At 40.1% G+C, this 21,546-nt stretch overlaps 2 protein-coding genes across 3 annotated transcripts in view; one reads left to right on the top strand and one right to left on the bottom strand.

The window, feature by feature from the left end:
• Window positions 1-21,546, top strand: part of VEPH1 (ventricular zone expressed PH domain containing 1) — a 189,089-nt gene that overhangs the window by 32,189 nt on the left and 135,354 nt on the right. The gene's annotated exons all lie outside the window — the stretch shown is intronic.
• On the bottom strand, window positions 7,574-14,018 carry PTX3 (pentraxin 3). The gene is made up of 3 exons (XM_084876037.1): window positions 13,724-14,018; window positions 12,895-13,284; window positions 7,574-8,791 (listed from the first exon to the last, which is right to left on the bottom strand). The coding sequence occupies exons 1-3, from the start codon at window positions 13,851-13,853 to the stop codon at window positions 8,178-8,180; spliced, it is 1,134 nt and encodes a 377-aa protein (XP_084732163.1). The 5' UTR covers window positions 13,854-14,018; the 3' UTR covers window positions 7,574-8,177.

Raw genomic sequence — 21,546 nt, 5'->3', positions numbered from 1 at the left:
TTTTATAGGAATTAAAAACATTTATAAACCACACACATTTTAAGTCCATTGATAGTTAGACTTGTAAGTAACTGATATATGAAAAAAAAAAAAATGAATTGTCTCTTTGTAGCTGCCAAAAACTTAGGTCATGTATTTGAGTGTTTTGTGGTTTTTCTTCCTATCTTGAAATGCACTTTCAATGACAAAAGAAAAAAAAATCTTTTGAAATGCAAAATATACTTTTCTAATTCATTGCAAGTATTTGAAATAAACAAATGATTCGGTTTATTTGATCTAGAACAACAAAAATTATCATAAAATAAATGATAATTGAACCTAAAAAAACTGGGACTATATATTTCAGGGTTTAGATTTTTTAGGACAGATGTGTCTGTAAACTCCACCATCACTCACATGAGCACATCAAACTTTGAGCTTCAAATCAGAAGTGATCTTGCTGTCTCTGAGTAGTAAGTTCTTTTCTCTGCAAGTGTTTGTTGTATATATACCCTGCCAACAGCCTTAAGGACACCAGAAAGATTTCCTTTTTCTTTACTTACTAATGGCCTGCTGCATGAAATTCGTGCACTGGGGAGAGTGGGGGTTCCCTCAGCCCAGCCTGCACCCTCTTCAATCAGGGATCCCTTGGGGGATGTCTGACTGCTGGTTTAGGCCCGATATGTGTTTCATATATATATATATATATGAAACATTAGAAGTACTTTTTAAAAGTTGGGAATAGACAAGAATGCCACTAAATCTACTTCAATTTACTATGGCACTTTATAATTCTGATGATGAGAATCAGAAAGAAAGTGACAACAATTATTATTTCTAAGAAATATGACTCCCTATAGCAGAAAGATCTAAAAACTCTCTTGTCAATTTGTGGGTCAGAATAAGAGAAATTTCAATGAAGTTGCTGAAAAAGAGATAAACTTATAGAAACCAGTTGTTTTCCTGTACACCAGTAATAACAAAGTTAAAATGTAACATTAGAAATATTAAAGTTACAAAAAAAGAGACCTGGAGAAAAAGATGTGTGAGTTTTGGAAATAAATAACAAAACATTGTTGAAAAGTAATTAAATAAAAATAAGCAAATAGAGCAATCAACCATGTTTATGGATGGGACAACTTGATATAGCAAATGTCCATTTTTCTAAATTAATCTATTAATGCACTGAAATAAAATCCCCTCAAAGATTTCCATGACAAATGACAAACTGATTTTAAAATCACAAGTAAGATGCACTGGAACAGGTAGCCAAAACAATTTTGCAGGAGAAGATGGGAAAGTTTGAGGAGGAGAGGATGCCAGTGACTTTCAGATATCAAGACATTGTAAAGTCGTAATACAGACAGTCCCTGACTTTACCAGTGAAAGTGGAACACATTTGGTAGGAACAAAACATTGAACTTTAACTTTAACCTTTTCCTGGAATAACCATATGCAGTACAATACTCTCCTGATGCTGGGCAGGGGCTGTGAGCCACAGCTTCAAGTCAGCCATGAGAACATGAGGGTAAACCACTGATACTCTACAGGATCTTATGTTGCTGGTGTTATTTGGATCTTGTGTTTTCACTTCCCATCATGTCTACAAAATGCCCATTTGTCTCCTTGCTTCTACTGAGAAGAGGAAGGTAGTTACTCTTGAGATGAAAAATCAACATAATTGCCCAACTGTAGTCCAATGGTAGTGTTCTGATTACACTTAAGGAAGGCTAGGCTAAGCTATGGTGTTCAGTAGGTTAGGAGTATTAAATGCATTTTTGACTTATGATAGTTTCAATTTATGGTGAGTTTATCATGACATAAATCCTTTGTTAGTCAAAAAGAATCTGTAATTAAAATGGTATAGCGCTTGTGCAAGGACAGGCTAATAGCCCATGGAATGGCATCTATGCATATATGGAAATTTCATATGGCAGTGGAATCTTCATAATGGATAAGGATAGACTACTCAATAAATGGTTCTAGGACAACTGTTGATATCACAGCATGCATAGGTTAATTTAATGTAGAATAAAGACCTAAATATAAAAAAAAACTTTAAATCTCTCCTTTTATAAACTCAAAGTCTATTCATGATTTTTTTAAGTCTATTGCCAGCAAACTAGCAATAGAAGGAAACATTCTTAGTCTAATAAAGGATACCTACGAAAAACCTATAACTAAAATTATCCTTAATGGGGAAATATAGGATATTTTCCTTTTAACTTAAAAATAAGATAAGGATGACACTTGGGTAATGAATTTGTTTCCTGCTTAAGTCATATCAGAGGTAATTTCATGTTTTGTAGCAGCAGAGCCTTTTCAGGAGGGGAGAATGTTTTTCTGTGGTCCTGAGTAATTCTCCAAACTTGTTCTTTGTCATGTGAAAATGCTCTGTGGAACCTGCCTGGTGTTGTATTATAAAAGCATAACCAATGCTTATCTTTTACCCAAGATGAGAATATGATTGGAAACCCCTAAAACTGGAGTCTCTCAACTCTAAGGGATTATGTGAGGACTTTTGATTTGGAACTCTGTGATGCAATGCACACAACTGGTATCAAAACTAAAGCAGTGATGTCCCTTCCTTTGCATTTCTGAATCTGTGGTCATAATAAGGAAATACTATGTATTTCTGTCCATGTGCCTTTTACATAGTCCGCTGGCACAAGTAACAAGATGACCTCAAATGATGTGAGACTTAAGTAGAAAGTCTTTGGAAGAAAAATGTAATATTGTCTCAGCAGGAGTCCAAATTCCTTTGTTATTGGCAATAGCCTAAAAAAAACTGTCCAGTTAATTATGATGAAATAACTTCATTTTTTTTCTCGATGTCAGAGGAAACTCAAAGCATTGATTAGTGAGCTGTCTCAGAAGAAATGGAGATAGCAAATTGACCCCCCTGCCATTTTTAATGGCAGTAACAACATGTACCATCCAGGGTAGATGTGACCTTAAATAGATTAAGCAGATATATTTTTGCCCAATGTCATACCATAGTTCATCCTGGTTACTATGATTCCTCTTAATGGATATTTAACCATCCTTGTTATCATCATTAACAATCATATGCCATGTGCCAGGCCCACATTAAGGGAAGAGCCATATCCCTTTTTGGAGTTTAATAATCCCTAGGAGACACTTAGCCATTAAAAATTCATGATACAATTATTCTTGAAAGAAGAGGTTTTAAGTTCACCCACTGCATTACAGATTGTTGGGGAAGAATTTATTAGTCAAATATTCTAAGAAATGGGTGACCAATCAAGATTATTAAGAATAGTCAACCTGAATATTTATATACATATGAAAATATTAAATACAATGTTGTAAAAAGCCAACCTAAATGCGGATTAATAAATAGGAACATCTTTTGAAACAGAAAAGGATCTGGGTTGTTAACCAAATCTTGGATCAGGTGCTAGCCGGAGTTTGCACTGTTTTGACTCCACCAGCAGATGGTGCTGTGAAGTAGAATAAGGCCTGCCCAGAGATGAACACCCAGGTGCTGAGCTCAGAATGAGTTACTACCCACAATGCAAAGGAATCTTTATGTTATTTGTTTGTATTGTTGTTTGTTTACTTATTTTCTATCTAATCCTCTGGGAATGACCTGGGAAAACTTTTTTAAAGATAACTCTTTTATTTCAAATATTATTTTATGACTAAGAAGCACTTTTAGATACATTATCTGTTTTTATGTCATTTTCATAACAAGCATTCAGCAAGGTAGGAAAGCCCTGGTATCCCTAATTTCCTGGCTAATTTGAGGTTCATAAGGATTAGTTGGCTGGCGTGGCTTCTTATAGTTAGGAGGCAATGGTGGCAAGTTTTGAATGCTGGATTTCTAATCGGAAGCCCAGCAAGCTTTCTTCTACACTTCCAATTTATAAAACTAAACGCAAGTGTCAACAATTTGAGTTTTCGAGTTCACCCAATATAGAACACTTAAATGAATATATACATTACTTTGACCAAGATTTTTAACATCACAAGTGCTATTTCTTAAGTGGCTAAAAGATAGTTCTGGAAACATTTCACCTTAGTAAGCTTCTCAAAAAAGAGCTTTATCATATAAAATTTTAGTTAAATAAAATTCAGTTATAATTTCCTTCTTTGTTTACAAATCTAATTCTTTGTTAAAGTAATTACTTAATTACTAAGATCTAAAATTCTTAGTAATCAAATCTTCTGACTATATTTTAAAGGAATTAATACTTCATTATAAACCAATACTATATAATAAAAGCTTAATATGCTAAGTGTCCAGTCGTCCCTCCAACCAATCAAAGTGTGATATGCTAAGGCCACTCAACCACTCACTATGATGCACTGACCAGCAGGGGGCAGAAGCTCCGACTGGTAAGTTAGCTTGCTGCTGGGGTCTGACCAATCAGGACTGAGCGAGATGGGCAGGACATGCCCTGCAGCTCTCCCATGGTCCCTCCCTAGCTGGCCAACCTCCCACGTCCCTCCCTTGCCCCGATCATGCACTGGTGGGGTCCCTCTGTCTGGCCTGCCCCTTCACAATCCGGAACCCATTGGAGGAATGTTGGAGAGTTGGTTTTGGCTCAATTCCACAGGCCAGGCTGAGAGACCTCACTGGTGCATGAATTTATGCATTGGGCCTCTAGTTTATATTATAATAGACAAGGAAGATATAGTAATTCTGTTTTGTTCATATATTATCAATGTAAAAAAAAGTTGTTCAACTGACATGTGTATTTGCTCAAGTGACAAAGTGACAAACTGTCACAATTTGCCTGGAGCTGAAGGGTTTCTTGGGACATGGAACTTTCAGTACTAAAGCCTGGACAATCTTAGGCAAACAGGACTGTTGGTCACCTTAGTACACACACAGTATATTTTATTCTTCACACATATATGATGTATTATAGTTTTCTTCCTATTAATTTGAATCATCTTGCATAATTATTTTACTATGCCATAATATGACAATGCCCATAGCAACCATTTTGATGAATGAATGTGCTAAACTAAGCCAGCATACTAATTTTTTAGATATTTTAACATATTTCTTGCTGTCACCATGTAACCCTTTAAGTGCTATTAGTAAAAAAATAAGGTAAAATAAAATAACCAACCAACCTTCTCAGAATTTGCAAAATGCATTTTCTAAGTATAGTCTATAATTTAAAAAAAAAATTTAATTATAGTTGACATACAATATGATATTAGTTTCAGGTATACAACATAGTAATTAGATGTTTATATACCTTATGAAGAGATCACATTAAGTTTAGTACCCATGTGGTACCATACTTACTGATTAAAATACTATTGACTATATTCCCTAAGCTGTATATTATATCCCTGTGACTAATTTTATAACTGGCAGTTCATTAGACTTTTTAATACTTTTCACTTTTCTTGTTTATTCCCCACCCCACCCCCACCCTCACCCCCACTCCTGGCACCCATCAGTTGTTGTTGTTGTTGTTGTTGTTATTTTGTTTTGTTTTTTAGATTCCACATATAAATGAAATCAAATGATATTTGTCTTTCTGTCTCATATTTCACTTAGCATAATACCCTCTAGGCCCATCCATGTTGTTGCAAATGGCAAAATTTTACTCCTTTTTATGGCTGGGTAATATTCCGTTTTAAATATATGACATATCTATTGATCCATTTGTCTCTTAATGGACACCCAGATTGTTTCCAAATCTTGGCCTTTGTAAATAACACTGCAATGAACATAGCAGGCCTGTGAGCATTTTGAGAAAACAAAGTACATGGTCTTTTTAATTTAAGGATTAGATTAGGTGGTCAATCAATCATGGATTAAAGAAGTTAGAAGTTCATTTTTCTCTCATGGAAAAGAAGTTCAGGGACAGGCAGTTCAGGGCTGGCAAGGAAACTTTACATCATTGGAGAGCATTTCATGGTTTAGGATGGTTGCTGAGAGTCCAGCCCTCATTGCCACATTCCAATCAGTGAGAGGAGGAAGGGAAAGAGAATCACATTCAATATATCAGAGTCAGCCAGAACTTAGTCATATGGCCACATCTAGCTGCAATTAATGCTGTAAAAATATAGACTTCACTCACAGTGGCCATATGCGCCATTAAAACCAGAATTCTATTACTTAGGAAAATAGGGGGGAATGGATATCAGGGACCAATTAGAAGTCTCTGGAACAACTCTCCAGACTTACTAATGTAGCAAATGAAATTTCTACTTTTGTAACCCCAAAATTATTTTCCTCGATTGATTTCTTTTCTCTGCCTTCCACATGTGATTCCTGTAAAAATAATGTTAAGTTCACTTACATTGAACCTGTCAGCGTATGTGTTTGCATATATCTTGGCCTGCATCATCTTGGGTCTCTTACACAAACATAATTCATGCTGAAATGTGGGGAGGAATTGAAAGCATTCCTTGACTCTCTGCTTAAGGCTGGGTCCAATATTTCTTCTTCCAGCTAAGCGTTCAAATCATATAGACAATGGCTAAACAGGGATTTGCATAGTGTGCCTGCAACCTTGAATTATCTCCATGGGCCTGAGACTGGCCTATGAGCTCATAACTGCAATTTTCTTTGAGAGCCGTCAGCCTGGTTTTGTGAGTCTCACAGGCAGGATGAAGCTATACTGACCCAAAAGCATCCTCAAAGATTCCTAGATTCCTGGAACTTTATTGCTAAAAGGTATCAAGAGTCCAATTCCCTCCTTTTACTGAGAAGACGCAGAGGAGTTAAGGAACGTGTCTGAGGACACCAAGCTATTTGGTTACAAAATGTACTTTGATAATTCCTCCAGGCACAATGCTCCACATGTCTTGAATAGGATGTGATCTGTGGCTGTTCAGGCCCTGTCTTTAGGTGGACACATCATTATTGTTCTACCAGATTTCCCACGGACATGCAGAAGCAGCTCTGCCAGCCCTGCCAGGAGGAGAACACTGGTGTGGTGGCCAGTCACCTCCCCACTGGCAGGGTAAAGGGGCTTGACTGTCCCTTCCTTGTGTGTAGTAAGAGAGCGGAATGTGCTTTAAGGAAGTCGTTGTTTCTTTTCAAGATTTTTAGATCTCCCAAATTACAGTGCTAAGCCATCTCTTTCAGGCATCATAAGCATCTGGGGGATTCTGATCTTTTTTTTTTTTTTCATGTTACACAGGACAGAAAGATGAATATACTCATAGAATCATCTAATTGGAAGGGACATCTAATTTAGAAAACATTATTAGGAGACATACTGAGCCCCTCCATGGGGCTGAATCTCTGTGACTCTCCACCCGACCACATTTCCCCAGATGTGACAAGACTCTGCGCCTTCCGTCTCTCTTATCTCTTCGTTGCTAATTTAGAAATCATTATTTTCTCAATTTCTTGATTTCTCAATTGGAAAAACTTAACCCAGAGAGATGAGTTGAATTAGCCAAGAGCATATTTCTTCCTTATGATATACTGAAAGCCAAACCTTAAAATACCACAGTTTGTTTCTAATAATAGGAACTCTTACTATTTGCATAGTAGACTAGTATCTGAAAACAAATTGCCCACTTTAGATGAAAGATGAAAAGTGTGGATTTACTGCAAAACCTCCTAAATTTATGATTACACGACATAGGCTAAGTTTATAAAATATTTTATTTACAAAAATAGTCTTAATAAAATTAATACAAAACCATTTTACAATATAACTTATATAACTATCTTCTCAAAAAGGTGACATTTGATTATAACACATAAACTACATTTGTATTTGTTAAGTCACATCGTAGTATAAATATGCTTCATCATCATTTTTTTATAATAAGGTACATGCCAATAACAATGAACAATCGACAAACAAACGTTATTTCATTATTCTTCCAATGTAAAAGTCATCTCTGGCCAAAACAAAATTAACAAAAAAAAGTAAAACAACTGTCCTTCTGTTCAACAACGCAGTCCTTTTTAATTATTTGAGAGTTTATCTGACAAAGACACAACATTATTTTGAAAGCACCGTGGCCTAAAGTCTAGTAACAGTATCCCCGAAAGCCTTCTCCGATGTCTTTGCCCAACAGTTTATTCGGTATTTTGCCAAGATAAATAAAGATTGATCTCAACTCTCTCCTTCGTGAGTTCTCAAGTGTTCTGAATATGCACTGCGGCTTTTAGACCTTCCCCAGCTGGCATATGATTACACTGTGAGTTTCTTTCTTTGGCTTCAAGTAGAGCTTCGCAGTACTTAGGAGACATACTGAGCCCCTCCATGGGGCTGAATCTCTGTGACTCCCCACCCGACCACATTTCCCCGGATGTGACAAGACTCTGCGCCTTCCGTCTCTCTTATCTCTTCGTTGCTGAGAACACGATCCCAGATATTGAAACCTGTGAGTCTTCCAGAAAAGGCTAATGTTTCATCAAAGCCACCGCCCACACAACAGCCATTCTTCTCTTGGCCAATCTGCAGGATTCCTCCCTCGGGAACCATGTGGCCTGTGGCCAGTCCAACGGTCGTAGCCACCGGTTCACCGTTGACCCACAAGGACACGCGCCCTTTCTCTGAGTTCCAGGTACTGCACAGATGGGTCCACTTCCCCAGGGAAATCACAGAGTCGGCAGCCAGCCTGTTCTCCTCTCCACCCACCACGAGCACCACGGACTGATAGCTGAGATACAGCTGGATCTCATATGGATTCCTCTTCGTGCCATAGGAAAACAGGATGGTTTTGTTTAACGCATCTGTGGCTTTGACCCAAATGCAGGCACTGAAAGACTGGAGCTTCACTGGAGTCGCCGGATGCACGCTGCCAAAAATCTTCTTGGAACGCATTGGGAATAAAATCGCTGTTTCACAGCCTAGGGTGGCAAGAAAATAAGAAGAATGTGAAAAAAAAAAAAAAAAAATATATATATATATATATATATATATATATATATATAGTCATTCAGTAATGATTCTGGCATTTAGGTATTTTAGCCTGGGTATGTTAATGACTGCATCTGAAAATGAGATGCAGTATCATAATATGATGTGAGAGATCTCATGTGTGTTCTCTGTAGAGCAAAGAAAACAAGAAAAAGAGAAGCCAATGGTCTCATTCAGTAAAGCGTCTAAATGGAGAAGGCGTGCAGAGAAGCCAAATTGTCCAAACCCACAGAATAATGAAAATCATGCTTTAGGAACTATTTCCCCTCCCAATTATCTTTCTTTGTTGCAACTTTTTAAAAAAAATGTTGAGTCACTATGCATTAACTTCAAACAATGACACCATAATTTCCAAGAACTCAGAGCCAAACTTGTGTCCCTCTCCTTGACTTGTCCTCCAAGCTCCCAGAACAAAAGCCTGTGAAATTCAATGGATCTAGCTCAGTCCATTTAGCCATTGTTAACATGCATTTTTTTTTTTTAAACAAGAACTTTAGGACAGTTATGCTGCTGCTGAATACATTTTAATGTACTACATGTTCTCAGACATGTATAAACTTTGCAAAGTTTGTAAATAACTATCTTTGAAAGGCAAAAATGTATAATGATGATGATTAACTTTATTAGGTGCTAAGAACAATATGTTCCAGATATTGTTCTTAGCATCTTATAAATCATTTTAATCCTCATATCAGCACCAGAAGTAGTCAATATTCCCATTTGACAGATAAGAAAACTGAGTCAAAGAGTGAGAAGTAACTGAGCTATGCTTACATAAATGATGAGTGGTAAAATGGGATTTGGACCTGGCCACTCTGGCTGCAGAGGCCACAAGTTTGTCTTGCACACTGCATTGCCTTTTAATGGTGCAAGAAACTCTGGATTTGGCTAGAACTGCTGGAATTCAGTTTGTTGTACTACTAGTAAGCTGTGCAGCTTTTGAGGGCCCTCCTAATCTCTCCAGGCTTTACTGTTTTCTATAAAAGGCTCTCTCTTCCACTCTCCCTCCGATATTCTGATATTCTGCGCTCAGAAAGGACTGTGTAGCCCAAGGCTATGCTTGAAAACTCTGACTTTGTCCTTATGCCCATAAACGCGGTTTAAGCCATAATAGAAAACTTTAAGGAAGAGTGAATTCTTCCAAGGGGGTTGTTGGAGAACATATTTCTGCTAAGAAGCACTTAGAAGGAGACTTTCAAACTTAGTGGTTGGGAGCTCAGTGAACTCCCTCCTCTGTCCCTCTCCAGGTCACATGACTGGTAAGGGAGCTGGGAAGCTCTGTGATAGCACCTTGAACAGGTGAGCCCTGCTTTCTGCTAACCTCATGTATGTCTGCAAGAACATGTATGAGAGCTAAATTAGGACTAGGTATTCTCTTAGTAATAATGTAAATATATATATATTTGCCATACAATAGCTTTGAAAAATAACCCCCCAGAGCATTTAAAGACTAACTGATGAATAGACAGAACCAGCAGAAACCAAAGGTTCATGCAACATGTGGTCAGCTAAGTTAAAGGCCTGCACGTGGCTAAGGGCGAGGCTCTGTCCTAAGAAAACTAAAGATGTACATAGAGAAAATACTGAGATTTGTAAAAATCCTGTCAAAGTAACTACAACAGTAAAGCACAAAATTGGCCCTGTCACATGTTAGCATTAACTTTTTCACTGAATAATTTGAATTTTTGAAGATTTTTTTTTTTTTAATGAGGCATTGTTTCTTTATGCCAATGAAATTGGTAGGTGCATTTTTTTTTTCCTAGCTGTGTTAAATAAATCAAACAAAGATCACAGGACATGAGATCACATTATGCCTGGGCATGTTTCAGAAAAGTAGTGTTCAAGAGGGTGCCTACTGCAAGCTAATTAACTGATTTCCTGTGTAAGCTCAGACAGTCAGGGCTGCATGCCATGGCCTTCCTCCTTTGCCTCTCAAAGGCCTGCTTCCCCTGCAGGCTGCCCTGGCTGTTGGAGTTCATGGAAGTGGAACTGTATCCTGGCAGGTTTTTTTCTGATTTCTTTTGGGAACCCATGATTGAGGCCCTTGATATCTCTTTAAAATGTCAGAAACTCTCTCATGAAATGGCTTTTCACTAATAGGGTTTCCTGATTATGTTATCAAAGACCCCACAAAATTAAAACCAGGCTCTTCGGAGGCCAGCTGAATGATTAGGAATCCCTTAGAAGCCAAGCTGGCGGGAAACCAATGGAGAGAAAATCAAAGCATGTGGATTGATCTATTATTGGATTGAATAAAGAATTAACATTTTAGAAGTCAGAAATACATCCCTCCTCTGCTCTAACTAAAATGCAGAGGCGAAGGTGAAAATCGGCATAATTCTTGAGTTTTTCAGGGGCGTGACATATACAATGGCTTTGCATGGTTTACAGAAGACAAGAAATGTCATTCATTTAAAAGAGCCACGGAATTATAATTTGTCTTCTTGTCACTTGCATTGAGGGGATCTATTGTATATTTAATATTATGCTTTCTTTTCCCCCTCGAAAGCCCTGCTTAATATTTAAGGAAATGTGTTCTGCACTGACAAACAATCCTCGAATATTTAGGAAAGACTGAGAGTCTGGCGTGGTTTCTGTGATTTTCAATGAAATGCGCTCTCACACATGCTTATGATTTCCCTCCCTCCCCATCCCATAAGACTTGTTCTGTTGGAAGCATGGGGAAGAATGGCGTTGTTTGTCATTGCTTTCCATTCCTGAGTTTCCCAGGAAAAGTGCTATTATGGTTTCTTACCCAGAACACTGGTTTTCTAGTACAGCCCACAAGTGATAACCACCATTTCCTAGAAACTTTGACTTATAAAGGAGTGTTACTTAGCTCCATTCTTCTCTCTATTTCTTTCAGCCATCTTTAAAGTGTATTATTTCGGGCTCATGTCCAATTGGAGGTTCATGGAGTATCACATGGGACTTAACAAATCGCATCTGGGTAGAACCACCTCTCTCCTGTTTGGCCCTGACCCCTTCCTTTCCCCCTCCCCCCCCCCAAAAAAAAAAAAATCCCTGGGGTGGCACCAAGGTAACCAATTGGCTCCTACACTGCTGATTCCGCTTTGGATCCGGTTTATTCCAGAGCGCACACCCTGGGACCTCCCTCGACAGCTAACTCCACAGACCCCTGGGGGGCTGGGGGGCGGGGAGAGGGATAGGAGGAGCTCAGAAACCCCACTAACCCTTCCTGAGATCAGATTCAGCCCCAAGTCTCTTGCCCAGAACGGGCGTGGAGAAGAGCCTGGTCCAGGGATTGGAAAGCATCCCGTAAAACGAGTCCGGCCCCCGAAATAGCGCGGGGAACCAGAGCTCCCCTAAAGAGAGAGGCTGGCGGGCTAAACTTAGAAGAAGTGGAAATCCCTCACGGAGGGCAGGGAGGCGCAGCGAGACCGCTAGAGAGGCCAGGCTTGCAACTGGCCCAAGGAGCCCCTCCTGCAGGGAGGACCTGGCGGATCGGTTGTCAGCCAGGGGCCCATGCCTATTTCAAGACCATGATGGACACGTCCACAGCTATCTTCGGGGTTCCCTGGGAAATAGTTTTTTTGTTTTTTGTTTTTTGTTTTTTACTTTATTGATTATGGTATCACATAATTGTCCTCATCCCCCCAATCCCTTCCCTACATATGCCCTCACTCCCCGCCCCCCTTGTCTATGGCCATTGGCCAGGCCCATATGCATGCACACAAGTCCTTTGGTTGATCTCTCCCCCTTTACCTCCACCCTCCTCTACTTTCCCTCTGAGGCTTGAGAGTCTGATCGCTGCATCTCTTTTCTCTGGGTCTGTTTTTGTTCATCAGTCTATGTTGTTCATCGTTTCCTCTAGATGTGGGGATTTCCCTGCCATGCATAGTGTGTCTGAGCCCAGTGGCCGTGCGTGGAGAAATAGGGGGGCAGGGAAGGGGAGGGAGCGGTGCGCCCCAGTGTGTTTGCCTGAAGAGTTGCCTCACTTGGCTCCCCACCACACCACGCGCGCTCCGAGAACAAAGCCGCAGGGACGTCCCCTCCGGGCGCCGGTCCTTACCTGCGGGCAGCCAGCGCCGGGCCGCCCAGCCCTGCACGGCGCGGAGGTCCTCCCGCGTCCGCTGCAGCTCCGCCAGCACCGCGCCCAGGGCGCCCCCAGCCGCCTCCTCGGGGCGCGGGTCCCGGGCGCCCTCCAGGCGCGCCAGCCGCCGGCCCGCGTCGCGGCTCGCCCGCAGCAGCTCGTCCAGCGCCGGGGCCAGCCTGGCCGGCGCGCACGGCCCCTCCGGGCGGCCCGCCAGCCGGCCCAGCTCCGCCCGCAGCGCCCGCAGCTCGCCGCGGAGCAGGTCGTCCGTGGCCTGCAGCAGCATGCTCTCCCTCATCTGCGAGTCCTCCAGCATGATGAAGAGCTTGTCCCACTCCGAGTGCTCCCGGCGGCAGTCGCACGGCGTGGCTAGGGGCGCAGGGACACACACACACATACACATGTTATGCGCCCGCCCGGACCTCCCTAAGGGGTCCTAAGTTACTGCCTGTCCCATCACCCCCTCCCCCTTTAAGGGCAAAGAAACAGCGTGCAAATATCTCCAGGAGGACAAGAAACCTTTCCTGCAAGCCCATATTCACGTGAACTCTAGGAAACGGGCCGTTCACGTGGCTCAAGGGCCGGCGAATTCCTAGGGTTCCCATCACTCTGTATCTGTGACAGAAATAACTTTCTGAACTCTTTCCTAAAGTGTTTCAACCCCCTTTTTGCAAAACAAGCTCTATGCTTTCTATCCCGTCCCACTGGCTACAAAGTACTGGAGATGGATTCGTTGTAGACCCAAAGAGGTGGATCTGTCCGTTAGGGTTAGCAGAGAGAGAGAGAGGGAGAGGGAACGCGAACTTACGGTCCTCGGTGGGGTGAAGCCCATTGTCTATCTCGTTGTCCAAATTCACGTACATGAGCTCGTAGTCATCCGAGGTCTGGGCGCTCACGGCGGACCAGAGAACACAAAGCAGGAGCGCGCAGGGATGCATCGCTGGGGAGAGAGACGAAGTTCTTGTGCGAATTCCCCACACGCAGCCGGCGGGAGGAGTCCGGGGAGAGCGGCACCGAGCAGCAGAGCTGGAGCGGAGGAGAGGGAGAGGGAGAGTGAGAGAGGCAGGAGCCCCGAGCCCTTAATAAATGCTGGGGACGCCTGAATGGGGATGAATGAGTAATGCCGGTGGCACCGCATCCCGGGAGTTCCCCTGAATTGGAGGGGGAGGGGGCTGGGTGGGAGGGCGAGGGGGACGAGGAGGCTGCACCATAGGAAACCACAAAGGTTTGCACTGCAGTCAGATTCATTGGAGGAGGGTCAGAGGGGAAAGGGGGGTGGGGAGGAAGGGGGCGGAGGTTGGGGGGGGGGGGGTCGGGTGGGGGGGAGGGCGGTCCTGGGCTCAGACTGTGCCCCTGAGGATTAGCTGTTGTAACTGGAATTGGTGGAACTGAAGGATGACAGGGAGGGGGGATGGGGGGGGGGGGGCTGGTGAGCGGGAGAAGTGACTCAGTGGACCCAGAGGTGTGAAAACAAGATCATCCTGGCAGCAATTTTGGGTGCGCTTTTATTATTTCACAACCTTTATGTGCAGGAAACTTCCTCCCCCCCCCCCCCCCACTTTTCTTTCGTAAGCAGTTTTATAGGCCTAAACTGTGAAAGTTGCTCGCTGATTCCAAAATAAACCAACTCAGTAAGTAAGAATGTTCTATGAATCCAAGTGTGTTCCTAGTTATTCCGTCTTTAATCCTTCTGGGAGTGGCGACTGTACTTTCATAAACACACCTTTGAAACGGGCGACACGGCAAAACCGGGAAACCTAAAGTGAGAAATAGCTGGCGGAAAGGAATAAACGGATCTTAGGTCTGTTTTTCATAACAAGATATTCTGTGCAAATCATAGGGTTCCACTAGGCTCAGAGTCAAAGAGCAGGTTATTTTAAAAGCTAATTGAGGGATTCCTGCTCCTGCCAATATAGGAAGGTCTATATAAACTGAAACTTTCCTGCACAGCACACCTAGAAATGTGTTTAAAATAGCATATTAGAAACATTTTAAATGTAGGAATAAATGCCCCCCCCCTCCCAGATTAGGAAAAATATCCTGGGGCCAAAAGTAGAGAAGGAACCAGAACAAGAAGGGTAAGGCCGAGAGCCCTCCTGGAGGGTGGGTTGTCAGTTTTGTAACAACCAAGGGTTAGTGACCACTTGTGATCAAGGCATAGGCCAGCCTGGGGAGTTAGAAGTGAGACCCAACCTAAGGCCAGGCCCTCAGGAAGGGATAGCCCATTCTCCACTCTAGGCACCAGAAAGAGAAAAGTTAGCATGCCGTCTTTGACCGAACCCTCCAGAGAGAGTCCCTAAGAATGTGTGACTTGGGGCCTGCTCTTACACACATTCCAGGTTTAAATGTATGCTTTCTGCCACTGTAAACATAAATTCACCATGAAAAATATTTAAACACAAGTGTGTTTAAATTATTTAAGATGTACAAGATGAAACGGGGAAACTGAAAAAAAAAGAAAAAGATCAGGTTCTTTTTTAAAGAACCAAATATAACTTCTAAATAAATAAATATATAATTGAATTTAAACAAAACCCTTGGTTAAGTGGCAAATTAGACAAAGCTGGAAAGAATATTAAGGACCTGGAAGTAAGAGCTAAGAAAATAATCCAAAAGGTATTCTTTAAATTTGGTATCCTAAAATCCTTTCATTGTTCAGAAGGATAATAGAGAGAGATTAATTTCACTCTTTTAGTTAAAGGATGTTTCTATTTTTAAGAATAACTACCAAAATCAAAAGGAAATGGAACATCCAAATAGAAGGAATAGAGACAGGAAAGCAGGAGGACAGGTCACTATGACACTCACTGACCACCAGGGGGCAGATGTTCAATGCAGGAGCTGCCCCCTGGTAGTCAGTGTGCTCCCACAGGGGAAGGCCATTCAGCCAGAAGCCAGGCTCACAGCTGGAGAGTGCAGTGGTGGTGGCTGGAGCCTTTCCTGACTCCGTGGCAGCGCTAAGGACTCCTTGGGGTTTGTCTACCTGCAGGGAGCAGACCTAAGCTAGCAGGTGGACATCCCCAGAGGTGTCCTGGACTGCAAGAGGGTACAGGCCAGGCTGAGGGACTTCCCCCACCTCCCTCCAACAGCACAAAAGTTGAGCACCAGACCTCTAGTTAAAAATTAAACACTAGCCAAAAACAGTTTGGCTCAGTGAATAGAGCGTCGGTCTGTGGACTAAAGGGTCCTGGGTTCGATTCCGATCAAGGGCATGTACCTTGGTTGCAGGCACATCCCCAGTAGGGGGTGTGCAGGAGGCAGCTGATCAATGTTTCTCTCTCATCGATGTTTCTAACTCTCCATCCCTCTCCCTTCCTCTCTGTAAAAAATCAATAAAATATATTTTTTAAAATTAAATACTTGATCTATTCAATAGAAAGAGTGAAGGAGGAGATGAAAATATAGGCAGAGCAAGATAAATTAAAAACACAACAGAATGTGATAAAAAAAAATAAATCAAAATATACCAATAATCACTATAAATATTAATGAAACAAACTTTCCAGTTAAGAAACACAGGTTGTCAGTAGGTATTTTTTTTTTAAATCTCCAGCTATATGTAACTTATAAGAGCCATGAGTAAACATTAGAATCAAAAAATGTTGAAAGTAACCAATTTAAGTGGATGGTGGGAGAATATACCAAAAATGTGCTATTCAAAAGAGCTAGAATGATTATATTATCAGTCAAAAACAGACTTTAAGGCAAAAGAAAATAATTAAATTATGATGAAAGAAAGACTATTAAGAAGATATCTCAGAATTAGCTAGTAAGATCATTTTTTAAAATATTTATCCAAGATTGACAGAATTATAAGGAAAAATTGATAAATCCATAATCATAAAGGGAGATTTTAACATACCTCTCTCATAACCAAGTCTAGCTTTGTCATCACTAATGATTCAATGTAAAAACAAAAAGAAAAAACAAAACAACTGCTCAAAGATACAGAAACTATGTAATTTTAAGTTCAACTTAATGAAATATATAGAGCATCGGCCAGGTTTTACAAGCAAGTTTAATCATATATTCAAGGAATTCATAATTTCCAACTTATCTAAACTGCTCCTGCAAGTAGAGTGTACAGGAGTGCCCTGAATTCTTTTTACATGTCTAGTAAGTATGATACCAGAAAGAGACAAGGACAGTTCAAGAAAGAAATAGCGGACTAGTCTCCTTTAAGAACACAGATGCAAAAGCTCTAAATAAAATATTAGCTAAACAAACCCAGCAACATATGCATAAAAATACATCATAACCAAATTGAGTTTATTCCAAGACCTAATAATTGATTAAATGTTAGAAGATATATTAGTTTATTACATTATCAATTTAAAGAAGAAACCATGTAATTATGTTAACAGATGTAGAAAAGTTATTTAATAAAATTTAGTACTCATTCATGTTCAAACTAGGAAACAGAAATGTAAACTGATAAAACATTACCAAAAATACATATACCTACATAATGGTGAATCCTTAGAAACATACTCTTAAAAACAGGAATAACAAAAGAATACTCATGGGCATGTGTTCTACTCATCAAAGTGTTGGAGGTCCAGCCAATAAAGTAAGATAAAAATAAGCCACATAAGGGATAATGTTGGAAGGAAACAAAGTTGTCGTTAATTATTCTGAGTTGATTATCCATATGCAAAATATTAAGAGACTATGAAATCAGATTATTAATAAGAGAATTGAGCAAGTTCTGCTGGGTGGAAGATCAACATACAAAAATCAGTTGGCCAAATATATCATAATGTACAAATGACAGTGGATAAAAGAGGAAAACATATAATTAGCTTAATAAAAATTATGATAATACATGTAAAGGGTTTTTCGGTTGGCTGGGATGCTTGTTTCCCTTAGATTTTACCTTTTCTAATAATAGACATTTTCTGTTCCTAATCAATGTTACTGGTTTATTATTGTTACTTTTGTCCCTAGTATATACATGTTATACTAGATGAAGAAAAACAAAACTTGACAAACAGCAAAAAGACTCAGATCATGGTGGCTCAAAAATTAGAAATGATCCAGAACACTTTTTAAAAAGGACATAAAACATAAATACCAAAAATCTATAAAAACATATACATACATAATGGTGAATATAGGATCTGACTGCCTCCCATTTACTTGCCCTTTTTGAATAATAATAATTCGATCTTAAATGCCAACTAAGGCTATGGTCTTGTCCCATCCCCAGTGGTCCACTTATTCAGAAAGACATGCTGACACTGAGACCTCCTAGTGATTTCTAGGAATGAGCCTTCCTAGCACCGTGGGACTCCATTATCCAACCAAAAGGTTGGTCATCAATTCATCCTTTGGATTGATTTATAACCAAAAGGGTGATTTGTGAACAAAAGGGGCCACATGCTGACCTGACAAGCTCTTGGAAGGCCTACATAGCAGTCTTGCAAATTCAGAGACCTAAAGTAACCACAAAGGATGGTCTGAAACTAAACTTTAACTAAAAGCAGTTATGGTGGGCAGTTAAGTCCTAGGCCAGTATCTTCACTGACAAGGTCAACCTTTACCTTAATTGAGCCTTTCAGTTGTTTTGCATCTATAGTAAAATACCCTTGAAGTGTCTGGGTAACTTGTAACTTCCCTTTTTCTGGACCCCCTGGGGCACAACCAAATGTGCTGGGCACCAGGACAGATACCACAAATTCCTTCATTACCATGTGAATTGTTCCTGGACGCACCTACCTATGTGTCCATCATTTTACTTTTTATCCAATCCCAGGGGTTTCCCCTGCTTTGCTTTCTCCTGCCTCTCTAATCTATCATCAATGGATTTCATGTAACCCACCTACATCCCTTCCTTTGATAGCAAAGTATAAATACAGAAGTAACCCGCCATTCTCCAAAGCATTATTTCAATTCATTGAGGTTCTGCTTCCTGGCATGACATGTCGATAGTTTGGCTCAAATAAACTCACAAAAAAAAAAAAAAAATTTTTTTATCAGTTGGTTTCTTAATACCAGCAGACAACTGAAAATACATTTCTAAAAAAAAAAAAAAAAAAAAAAAAAAAGCTTCCATTTACAATATCAACAACAAATATGGGATACTTAGAAACATATGAAAGATACATAAAGTACAATTAATATTATAAAACTTTATAGAAAATGTAAAAATAAAGTAATATGGATGCAAGGATGCAAGGATATATCATGTTCTTTAGTGAGAAGACTCAGTTTCATAAAGTCTATTGTCCCAAATTATTCTATACATTCAAAAAATAAAATACACAAAAAATAAAATCCTACCCTAGTTTTTTGGGGAAGTTGATAAGTTATGGTAAAATTTATGTAAAGGGGCCAAAAAGCATTTCAAGTAGAAGCTGAAGAAATTTGTCCTTGAGATATAATGATCTATATATACAAAAGCCTAAGCAATCATCCAACCATTCAACCATCTGACAGGTAGTTATGACATGCACTGACCACTAGGGGGAAGACTATCAACATAGGAGCTACTGAGCTGCAGTGATTTGGCAGCTGAGTTTCTGGGGTGATGCACCCGAAACCAGAGAGGAGGGAGCCCAATTTCAGGGTGTACCACCCAAGAACCACCCTCTTGCAATCCGTGGTCAATCAGGGGATGTCAGAGCCAATTTCGGACCGATTTCCACAGGCCAGGCCAAGGGACCCCAGTGGTCCATGCACCAGGCCTCTAGTTTATTATAAAGCTCATTGTAATTTTAAAAATTGTAATTGGTAAAGGTATGATAAATACCCAGAAACAAACCCAGACACATGGAAAAACCTTATTTTGGGAAAAGCTATTACATACAAATCAGAAGAGAAACAATTGATGACTACTTAATAAATGGGACCATGGTTTAAAATAAACATGCAAAAAAATACATAACTAGATCCCTTCTTCATATGTACAAAAGTAAAGTCCAGATGAATTAAAGACAAATATAAAAACAAAACCATAATGCTTTTAGGAGAAAATATAGAAAAAAATTTTTATGTACTTACTGTAGAGAAAGATTTCTCTATTAACAAAAATAAACTAACAAGAAATTTTTTAAATCAACTAGATTAAGAATTCGACTTTAAAACTGATAAATAGTGTCTAGATTAAATGAGGAATGTCTACAAATCAATAAGAAAACACAAACATCCCAATCCAAAATAGGCAAAGGATATAAATGACCAAATCATGGGAGAGGAAATGGCTATAAACATATGAAAAGGGGTGTGGTCAGCCTCACAGGAGTAATTAAGGAAATGGAAATTTAAAAACAACACAAAAAGGAGATATCATTTCACTCCCCATCAGAATGGGAAAAAGGGAGGTCTGTCATGACCAAAAGTTAGCAAGGATGTAGAACACAGTGTAGCTTTGGGTACACAGTAAAAAGCTTCGGGTACAGAACATGTACACTGTGTTCTAGTAAAAGCTTCGGGTACAGAACATGTACACTGTGTTCTAGTAAAAAGCTTCGGGTACAGAACATGTACACTGTGTTCTAGTAAAAAGCCTGCTCAGATTGGCCAGAGTCAGAGAGGCGGTCTATTAAAAAAAGAACTGGTGTTGCCTCAGAAGTGGGGGGTAGTCTTATACAGCGAATATAGGCCTAAACCTGTTTTAACTGTAAAATTAGGGGTCATCTTATACGCCGGAAAATACGGTAAATTGTTAAAATCATGTTGGTAGGTAGAATGATGTCCCCCCAAAGATGTCCACATCTTCATCCCCCATAACCAGTGAACATGGTACACTTTATTGCACTGAAGATGGAATTGAGGGTGTTATATAAGTTAAGGAGAAAATCCTAGATGATCCAGATGGGCTCAGTGTAAATCACAAGGATGTTTGAAAGTGGGAGAGGCACAAAAGAGAATCGGAGAAAGAGGTGTGATAAGGGAAGCCGGGTCAGAGAGATGCCATGTTGATGACATTAATGATGGAGGAAGGGGACCCCAAACCAAAGAATTCCGGTGGTGTCTAGAAGCTAGAAGAGCCAAGGAAACATATTCCCTCCTACAACCTCTGGAAAATAACCCTTCCAACACCTGACCTTTAGCCCCGACTCACGTCAGCCTTCTGCACTGTAGAGATGTCTGATAATAAATGTGTGTTGTTTTAGACTACTAAGTTTTTGGTAATTTCTTATGGCAGCAATAGAAACCTATTACAACCACTTTTTCAAAGAAATTTTAGGAGATCTAGAAACTTTCCCAGGGACACACCCAGTGCTTTGATAATTATATGGTCTGGGGACCATCACCATCACCTTCAAAGTTAGTAGAAATTCGGATTCTCAAGCACTACCCTCAACCTGCTGAAGCAGTATCTGTGTTTTAACAAGTTGTCCAGGTGATCGAGCTCCAAAGCAACCCCCTGAGCACCCTCCTGCTTATAGACAAAGAAATAGATATAAAAATTACAGCACTATTGGTAAAAGCAATTAATACTAATACTATATCTTTCAACCATAGAGTGTGTGAAAAAAATTGTTGCACATTTATATAATGGAATACCACACAGCTGTAAGAATAAGTGGAGTGTTCCTTGGAGATAAAACTTTTAAGTAATCTCGAATGGGGGAAAGCTGTGTTGCAAAGAAATGTGTTCAGTATGATACTATGATATAAAACTTA

The sequence above is a fragment of the Pipistrellus hanaki genome (assembly GCF_964339955.1).
Source record: "Pipistrellus hanaki genome assembly, chromosome: 2".
NCBI classification, from domain to species: Eukaryota; Metazoa; Chordata; class Mammalia; order Chiroptera; family Vespertilionidae; genus Pipistrellus; species Pipistrellus hanaki.
This window is presented reverse-complemented; position numbering and strand designations above follow the sequence as displayed.